Genomic DNA, 10,372 nt, shown 5'->3' on the forward strand with positions numbered 1-10,372 from the left:
CTTCAAAACCTAAAAAACTATCTCTCTCGGCATAGCCTGCCATCTAGCGATTCTCTCTGTCTGTGTCTTTGAATTTTTCTTATTTTAAAAATCGCCTCACCGTCTGCAGACGCCATCTAGTGAAAGTTAGATTCAAGTGTGAACTCAGGTTCGGAGGTAGTGTATGAGCTGCTTTGCAATGATAGCATGTTTGCCTCTCAAACGATTTCTCTCAAGTAAAGCATCGTGGCCAAGTGCTATTGGCTTTGACCGAGATTAGGTGGCTTTTTCGATACAAATTTGCCCACTGCATCGGATTGCTTGTAAAGCTAATTTTAGTCAAGATCAGATAACCTTGTTTGACCTTTGCCGACCTACGTTACTCCAAGTCCCGTGGACCCTTCCACTCACAGTTCATGAGTCAAGTTCTTTGAATACACCTCAACAAATATTTTCAACATGTTGAGTTCAATGGGAGTGGGCTTGTTCGCTGCGTCTTGTAGGCGTGCTATTCTGCGTCCACCCACTGTCAGGGCTATGAGTACCTACGTGGAATCTATCAAGGTCACCTCCAAAGACGACAGTCGACCCTTTATGGCCGTTTTTCCGGACCTCGTTCGCGAACTGACGGTAGAGGGAGCAGAGAAGGATATTCCTTTGGTTCCCAAGCATCTGATGAAGTGCATCCAATACACGGTTCCCACGGGAAAGCGGAACCGCGGGTTGGCTCTGGCCACCTCCTATCAGATCCTCAAACCCAATGATAAAGATCAGGAGCTGGCCTACATTCTGGGGTGGTGTGTGGAGTTCCTCCAGGCATTCTTCTTGGTGGCTGATGATATCATGGATGGTTCGGAAACTCGTCGAGGCAAAACCACCTGGTACAAGCACGAGAATGTGGGCTTGGCCGCGTTCAATGATTCCATTCTTTTGGAGACCTGTCTCTACACCATCTTGGAGAACCATTTCAAGGACAAGCCTTACTACCATGACCTGGTTCAAGAATTTCGGACTGTCACTCGATACACGGCCATGGGACAAAGTCTAGACCTCCTGACCTCGTTGGAAAAGACCCCTGAGGGCAAAAAGAATTTGGATGCCTTCGATATGTCTCGATACTCGTCCATTGTCCGAATGAAGACCTCCTACTACTCTTTCTACCTGCCAGTGGTTCTCGCTATGAAAATGGCCAGGATCGACAATCCCGAGTTGTGTCGACAAGCCAAGACCATTCTCTTGGAAATGGGTCACTTCTTCCAAGTCCAAGATGACTATTTGGATGTATTCGGCGATCCCAAGGTTACAGGGAAAGTCGGGACCGATATTGTTGACGGCAAATGTTCATGGCTGATTGTGGTGGCCCTTCAACGAGCCAATCCGGCACAACGCCAAGCTTTAAAGGAGTGTTATGGAGTGGATGACGACAGTTCCGTGGAAAAGGTCAAGGCCATTTATAACGATCTAAAGCTACCAAAGATTTACAAGACATTCGAGGAGAGCTCCTTCGAGGATATTCAAACCCACATCAACCAACTTCCTGGTGGGGGCCAAATGCTGCCACCTCTAGTTTTTGAGGTGTTCCTTAAGAAGCTTTACAAACGGCACGTTTAAAAGGCTCATTGGATTCAGACAGGTTCATAAGCCAAACGAAAGGCCAAAAGTTGAAGCTTCGCGTCTCATCCCTTTGAAAGAGAGTAATTCGATTCTCGGAATAATTTTTATTACTAGTTGTTTGCTTATTGCACATCCACCGAGTAGATTCACTTTAAATTTGAAACACACACAGTATTGTCAACCTGCCACGGTGAGGTGAAGATTCCAAATATCCTTAAAGGTTGTCAATATCACGTTATCCGTCGAAATGAACAATGCACTAGATTGAAACTTTAATATTGTAGTGTGCAATGAGCCCTTGGGATTGGAACGATACAATACAGTTATTTATGCAGTACAATATTACAATCATCCTTTATGATTCAATAGGCTCAGCCGTAAAAAATGGTTGTAATTGCAATACGCCGGCAAATCTTCAAATGAATTATATGCATAGGCATACCATAATGAATGGTAATAAATTTTGTTCAGTGAAATACGATCCAGGATGGAGGAACATTTTTGATTTCAGGAAACGTTGGCAGCTTTATTTTGAGACTTACAAAAGAATCCTAAAATCGAATTCGTCAAGGTATCGGCCAAAACATGGAGGAGGCATTACCGACCAAGCCAAGAAAAGCATTTGCTTCGGCGAGGAGTTGAAATTAAAGGTAAAGAAAAAAATCTTCGGAGAAGTGAGACGGTATACTCTTTTGTGCTAGTCTGAATTTAATATTTATATTTAACTATTAAACTGTAGTAAATATTTAACTATAGGCCGATTTCTCTCACTTTGAATATTGCGAAGGGGTTTGAGAAGATCATGAAGTTCAAACTTGTTGAATTTCTTGATATACATGAAGTCCTTCCTCCTAGCCACCATGGGTTCCGAGCACATTTTAGCACGGTTACCCAACTGATTGAACATATAGATCAGGTTATTGAGGGACTGGAGAGCCATGAATCAGTCCATGTAGTTTATCTCGACTTTGCCAAGGCCTTTGACAAGGTAGATCATGGCCTTTTAGTTAACAGGCTCCATGAGATTGGGATCCAAGGCAAGGTTCTCAATTGGCTAGGAAGTTTCATTTATGGTAGGAAACAATTAGTTAAGGTTGAGGGATCCCTTAGTGACATACATGATGTCAAGTCGGGCGTCCCTCAGGGCCCCATTTTGGGTCCTCTCCTTTTCATCATCTTCATTGCTCCGCTTCAGAAGCTTGGTAGTAGTAATGTCAGTATCTCTTCCTATGCTGATGATACCAAGTTGGTATTTGGTAGTAGGAATGGTCAGAACTCTGGTTGTCTGTTAGAGGGCCTAGACCAAATCTACTTCTGGGTTGCTGCAAGTAACATGGCACTGAATGGAATGAAATTCCGCTCAATGACCTTTGGGTCGACGCCATTAAACACTCCACTATTAGATGATAAAGGTAAGGACATTGAGCGGATCTCATCCATGAAGGATTTAGGTGTAGTCTTCCAAGATAAAGGAAAGTTCGATGAGCCTATCCAGTTGAAAGTTGGTAAAGCTTTTCAAACATGTGGTTGAATATATCGCACGTTTAAGTCCAGAGATAGTGTCACTATGCTAACTCTGTACAAGTCGATTGTTCAGCCGCATCTTGAATATGCCTCTCCCATTTGGGCTCCAATTAGTTTAGCAGGTTTGCAAAAGCTCGAGCAGGTCCAAAGATGTTTTACTAGAAACATTGAGGATATGAGAGAGCTCTCGTATTGGGAGAGGTTAGAAAGGTTGGGATTGTACAGTACTCAGAGAAGGTACGTAAGGTGTCTGATACTGTACGTTTTGAAAAGCATTCATGAGCTTTGTCCCAACCCAGGATTTAGGGTCAATTGTAGTGACCGTAGAGGCTTAATGTGCGTTTTGAGAGCTCCTTCAAGCCCTCGAGAATCCAGGCTAGTTAAAACAATGAAGTCCAACTCTCTTCTTTATTGTTCAATTTGCTGCCCTCAAATATTCGTAGGGCTTATGCAGGCGTTGATCCAGTAGCAGGATTTAAGTCAAACTTGGACCAGTTTTTGACTAAAATTCCGGATCAACCTTATATTTAAGGATTAGCCAGATCAGCCAACTCCAATTCGTTGGTCGATCAAATAATATATGTAAATAAAAGTCAAGTAAAATGAATAATCTTCTCGTCTTGAACTGCTGGGATTCCAATCCCGGTAGCGGTAAGGAAGTACGCAAAAAAATGGATTCATCAATCAGATCTGCAGAAAATAATCCACTATATTGTGTCTTTCAGTCAAAATCTCGTAACAAAAAAAAGATGCTTGTGAAAACCTAGCGGAAATATCTCGTTCTTTGAACACTCATGATTGGATGATAGGCCGAGCTATTACCCTGTGCATGGATATTGACGCGGCCAAATATACCGATATAGCATAACGAAAATTTTTGAAACCATTGAACTCAACCCTCGGACCAGAAATTGAAAACCTCTTCGTCACATTACCCAAGCCAGACAGATTCACTCGTCATAGACATTCCAAATTATAGGGAAGAACAAGGCAAATTTTAGGCTGTAGCTTGAATAATTCCGGTCAATACGTTTTGCTGAGACGGAAATCTAAGTTTTTATTTCATTGTTATGTGTTTCTCGTTCCCTTTGAGATGAAGAGAAAAAGGGGCGTTTGCGAGCAAGCAGGGAAAAAACAAAAACGAGTTGAGTAGACGCCATCTTTGGTTTTTATGTAACATGTGAAGGATTATTTTTCGGCGAAATCCAACAAGAATAAAGAGAAGAAAAAATACAGTCCATTTTGTTCATTTAAGTGTTATAAGAACTTTTAGGTCTCTCGAGAGCGGACTCGACGGGGTTCGATTGCAACGGGTTCGGATAACTCTGGAGAAAGGACAAGTCGAGATTCGGTACCCGCTTTCGGGAGGACTTCACAGTTGGGAACGATTGCGAATTGGTCGAGATCGTTGCCCCACGTTTTTTCCTATGGTTCAATTTTTCAGCTGTCTAAATGATAATTGAGCTCAACGCGTGGTACAACATCGACGAATAGAGAAATTTGACTTGCGGGAATAAAAATTGAGAGTGAGATAAGTTCGTGTAAAGGTCGTTTAAAGTTTGAAAATATGTTTGATGTCAGTGGTTGCCAGAAACGTTCAGGCACCCCTAAAAAGTGAATCAACGATGTTTTAACCTCTACAGAGCGAAAAAGAGCCAGATATTTCACGATCCTTGAATTCCAATTTCAATCATTTTGAATTATAAACAATTAAATACGTGAAAACTGGGGCATAATGGCTGGAAATGATCAGCCTCTCTGAAAGGATGGAGGGAAAAAACCGATCCATTGTGAGGCTTAAATAATCGTTTTAGCCCGTTTCTTAATGAGATCAAGGCCTACCGGGGCATCCGACCTCCATTTAAATTGCGACCTCCATACCCTGTACTAACGCATGCGTAGAGAAGCATCTCCAAGTTCACAAATGGATTACAAAACGGTACATAAAATTTATGGATTATTTAGATAATCGACAAAACCTGCCCGTTTAGATGGATTGCACTACATCGATTTGTTGGTAGACCAGGCAAAGCGGTCAAACAGAGAAGTTGATAAGCCACGAAAATGCTAGAGGCACAAGAAGCTTTAGTTTTTGTTACCCTTCCCTTTTCTTTGCAGGATGATCAGATCAAGGGTTCAAATCCCATAGCTCTCCTTTCTTGATTGATTCAGAAATTTAATGGATTCGACAATTTTATGGGGAAAATCAGCATCTTGAGCTTTTCTACTTTTTTTCCGCGTAAACCAAAGAAAAACTGTTGGTATTTGGTAAGATCTGAGATTTGAAAATGAATAAATTGTGTAAAGAGATTGCCAAATGTAGTTGTATACCTATCATTTCAGAAAATCACATCACAGAAAATTCACGTAGCAAAGGAACTCTCCCAAACATTTGTTTGTTGTCACAACTGTGTTCGTCACTTTTCCCAACCTGGTTGTAGGGACTATTTTGGTTAAAATTCCAATTGTTGTTAGAGTTCCAGTTTTTCTAAAATATACTCGTTACTCGTTCCTTTTTTCACGCTCCAGAGTGACATTTAATTTTTCGCTTCTGTCTCGGCAACTGAGGAATCTTGGAGCTTTTGGGCAATATTCCATTCTTTCCAATCTTTCCTTTTTACTATGTTCCTGGATTAAATGGATATATTCTTCCATTTATTGCTGTAGTGGATCATCGCCTCGAACAGCGCTCTTGGAACCCAGAATGGGATAGACAATGTAAAAGTTAGTAGCTGATATAAATGCCCGATTCAAGGAGAGGCAAATCTCACAACAAAGATTTTTTATATATATCCTGGAAAAGAAACGACTTTCCTTTTATGCATTGCTTTTGGCTTAGCCAAACAAGCACATGGCCAAGAATGGAAGTTATGCAGTGCCAAGAAAATAAACAATATCATTAGCGTAACATGTTGGTAGGAAAACTTTAAAATGTAGGACTGTTTGAATCAAAAATATAACCTTCATTTTGTAAAGTTTGGTCTTGATGAGGCAAAAACCTGAAATATTGGTCATCTTAGTAACAGTAATTGTAATGAGTGACGCTATTACACTTTTTTTGGCGAGTAACGGTTGTGTAACGAATTACTCTTTTTGGCCGAAGTAATTGGAACTGTTATTCGTTCCTTTCTTTTTTTGAGGAATGACTAACGCCCTGCCTTTGGGGCACAGAACTCCCCATACTCGTGCGTCATATCTAGCCCCGATTTGAGACAGGTCAAATAATGGAAATACCTGTCTAAATGGCTAACAAATGGAATAATCTTTCCTATTTAAAAAAATCTCGGAATCTTGATGTCATGTGATCTAGTTTAACCTAGCAAACGGTGATTGTATGTATATTTAAATGGTTTAATTCTATAAACTTTTGAGCCAGATTTCCAATTTTCCAGCTTTTTAGATATTTTTCCACTTTTTCGACTCTTTTCTGACATTTTTGCAACTAGTTTTCATATTTTAGAATATTTTCAGCCATTTTGTCATTTGGTTCCTTATCTGCTTCCTTCTTAACTTGTTACCTTTTGGGAATCTCTTCATTTCCTTTCGTGCAGCATGATTTGATGAAAAATTAATTCCTCAGCGGTATTTTTTTCTCTTTTTGGGGGGAGAGGAGGGGAGGGGAGTCACCGGTTTTACTAGCCGCTACAATGAATGTAATCTTCGATATAATTACAATGAAAGATTATGACTCGTCTAATTGTTGCCACGTGAACTTTGAACATTTTGTTCCACCAACGAATTTGAATATTACATTCAACTTCCTGTTTTCTGTTTGGTAATAACAGCAAAAAGAGAGCTGAATTAGAGATTGACTTGCCGCCATTGTTTTGATCAAACCAAAACCAAAATCATTTTGTGAACAATGATTCCTCCTCAAGCAGGAACACTAGGCTCCAGAATCAATTGGATACCATAACATTCGTATCAATTAAAAACGTGTCCGTATGGCAAACATCGCAACAAAAATTACCAATTTCTTGTAAATAAGACGAACAAACTCAATGGATAAGAAATTAAATACAGTTGAGTGCCTAAATTCTGTAACAGATCAAATTGCAGGAAAGAGGCTTAAGGGGGCTAAAAATGACCTTTTCCCATTGTATTTTTTTTCCTCAGGACGAACTTAAGGTCCTCTCTGACCATTTGGCGAAACAATTCACGATTGACTGCAGCCTCCCTACCCATTTTTCTCATGGATCTCCTCGGATTTCTTCGTATCTTTTCCCTTGTGCTTTTGAAAAGGTATTTGGTCGACCTGTTTTTGGTCGATCCTCCACTGTTCCCGTTTCACGGAAGCGTTTTAGGTCGTCATAAATCGTGGATTTAGGTATGGAGAGCTTTTGAGCTATTTGTCGAACTGAATATCCAGATTCGTACAATTTCATCACTCTAAGTCGATGAGAAAAGGTCTTCATGGTGCTTGTTTCGCTCACAAATGACCCAAACATTCACATGATAGGTAAAGCAAATTGGCCAATTGAAAAGCAGCATATTTTCTGATGCCAAATTTAAATTTGGTCTCAATAACAACGATTTTGGGAAAGTGTCCGTAGACATTGCTGTCACCCGGTTTATATTCACCTCCATTACCTACGAGTTGATTGTTGAAGTGCGTCAACCCCCCAAAAAGCAGTCGTTCAGGGCCATATTACTCTCAGTAACCCAAGAGTAGATTCTATCTACAGGTCCTTTGCCAGACTACTGGAATCGTGGCCATTCCCTACCAGAAACTAACTTTGTGTCGTCAACATAAGAAGAGAGACTGGCAGTAATACTGAGGTAATACTAAATTCGTTTAATATTGTCAAACTTTTTATAAGTCCGGATATTAAATTATCCTGCATCCACGTCCTGGGGAGATTTTAACATGCAATTTTGAATAAAAATGAGAAGCTTCCAAAAAAAAATTGGGCTTACAAAAGCTTCAAAGAAATACATTAATTCAAAATAAATATAAGAAATTTCGAGCCCTTATTATCGCAATAATACATGCTTTAACATTAGCCTGAATTTTAATCGAAAACAAGTTTATAGAGACAATTATGGGTTGCTGCGAGTAGACATTTGTTTCTAATTATATTTATTTTTGTATTTGAACGCCAAGGTCGAGGGATGAGGATCAGGGAAGCCAGCCGTTGAATCATCCGTTTACATTTCCTAGATGCAGTTTCATTGTCCGTGTTAAATTGGTTCTCAGTCAGGGGATAAATGGTGTAGATTACCGTTTAAAAGTTTCCCCAGGAGTCGGTTGGGGAGTGGTATAGAACCGATCCGTAGACCTATCTCATTCCATGAAATTAATCCTACAAGTTTCTCGAAATCTCTTCCCTTTTGGTTTTCTTTTTTAATCAACGGTTAGATTCATCCGGCTTCTTGAGTCTACAATAAGTTATCAACTATCGTCGTTTAAAAACAGAACAGGTTTCATCAATTGACAAGACTTACGTCAAAAGGTGACAAGACAGCTGCCTTTTAAGCCTGCGGGAACTTCTTCCTAAATTTTTTTTTAGACTCTATTATTAGCCTTCCACTCAAACTTGGAAAAATAGTCTGAACTAGAATCTTTTTGAAAGGGATCCTATCTAGACTGGTCACTCATTCAATTTTTTCAGCAGGTCTGTCTAGAAACCTATTATATCTTACAAGTTTTGTTCTCCATTGCTATTTTTCACTAATCCACCCTAAAGCCAAATGTAAAAAAGACGTAGTTGCAATGCATACTTGAATTCCCTCTGGCAAATTTTGAGACTGACCTATACGACTATACGAGTCGAGCTAACACAATAAAAGCTTACTTAGCACGGTTAGCTTTTGAGCGGTTTCAGTATACATGGCGACCAAGATTAAGCGGAATAGTGCAGTGTTTTATGCCGAATCTATTTGTTTGAAGCCTGCACCAATAAATCTAACTGGTTTCGGATTGATCGAACATTGGTTTAACACCTTTGGCGCAAGTGTAATACTGTGTGATTAAAATCCATCCCAGAACATGGATCCAAAGAAGTAGTAATCGACCTTCATCAAGCGGGGAACCGCATCCGGAAAATTTGCGATGAGTCTGAACAACCTCCAAATTAGCAAGCAGCAAAGACGCTTGCAATTGGATGAAATCTTGGAAGCCCCCTCACGTGGCCTGGTCGGATGAGAAGATTCTTAAGATAGAAGTGGTTTCCACCAAGTTTTGGGCAAAAGCCTGGAGAACATTCTAAGAACCAGAGGACGATATTTCGTCGCTAAAAACTAGCCTCTGTCTTGGTGTGGGCTGATGTAACATCCAATGGCCTCAACCCGCCCCTCAACCTTGGACTATAGATTTCCAGCGATATCATAATTTGAATTTCCCGGTATTGTCCTCTTCATTAAGCGGAGGAAGTGCCCTCTCCTTCATTTAGATGCGGACAAACAAATGTACAAAGGAGAGAATACGTTCTAAGATGCCAGATTTTATCGAGAGATTATTAGATGAACAATTTATCGCTCAAGTACTGTGACACAATGAATAAGCCATCGACTATTATGAAAGACGTTTCAAATTCTCTAGGGGAAACATTCCGAACAATTATTCATGAACTCTCTTCTTTCTCGGGCTCCTTCTTCCAAAATTCCAAAATCCCACCATATAAAGCCATACCCTTTATTAAACTCGAGTGTTTTGCCCCATATAAATACAGCCTTAGGTTCAAGGATTGGTTTTGCGCCACCTTAACACGACTCGTCTGTATCCGCACAAAAGTTGAAAAATCAAGGGACTTCTCACGACTCACCCCAACACTACAGTAGTACTGTAAACTGTCACTCGCTTTTGGACAGAGCTGTCAAGTTGTACGGTATCTCCCAACCTCGAATACCATCCTGACGACCAGATCAGCCTAAGCTGAGATGCAATGCGTAGCTAGGAAATAAATGAACAGGATCATATCTCTGTCAATTGGTTTTATTCATTTTTTGATCAGTACGATAGAATAATCTTGCCTTTATCACAATAATTCGAATCAGTGTTGATAGTATTAATGATCTGTACAGTCAAGATGAAAAGTAATAGGCAGTCGGAGCATCATTATTATCATTTCTCATTCGAACAACATATCCCTTATATAGTGGAATAGTGGTGGTGGGGATGGTGGTAGTCGTCGTTGGAGTACTGGTAATGACATTGGCGACGAATAGGCAAGCCAACGATTGTGTCTCTGAAAATGGGACTTGCCTTGAATTGTGTCTCCTATATCCCCCTTCCATTCGAGGGGGAAGGGGGGGG

General features: G+C 40.3%; 1 protein-coding gene across 1 annotated transcript; it reads left to right on the forward strand.

Annotated features, from left to right (window-relative positions):
• The first annotated feature begins 125 nt into the window (after positions 1–125).
• LOC131886140 (farnesyl pyrophosphate synthase-like) lies at positions 126–2,074 on the forward strand. The gene has a single exon (XM_059234395.1). It carries the CDS (start codon positions 439–441, stop codon positions 1,588–1,590), a length of 1,152 nt encoding a protein of 383 aa, XP_059090378.1. The 5' UTR covers positions 126–438; the 3' UTR covers positions 1,591–2,074.
• The last annotated feature ends 8,298 nt before the right edge of the window (positions 2,075–10,372 follow it).

Source organism: Tigriopus californicus, chromosome 9 (assembly GCF_007210705.1).
Source record: "Tigriopus californicus strain San Diego chromosome 9, Tcal_SD_v2.1, whole genome shotgun sequence".
Classification (NCBI taxonomy): domain Eukaryota; kingdom Metazoa; phylum Arthropoda; class Copepoda; order Harpacticoida; family Harpacticidae; genus Tigriopus; species Tigriopus californicus.

Bases quoted from the DNA above. Each gene is read 5' to 3' on its own strand.
- LOC131886140 (XM_059234395.1), top strand. From the start codon at position 439: ATGTTGAGTTCAATGGGAGTGGGCTTGTTCGCTGCGTCTTGTAGGCGT.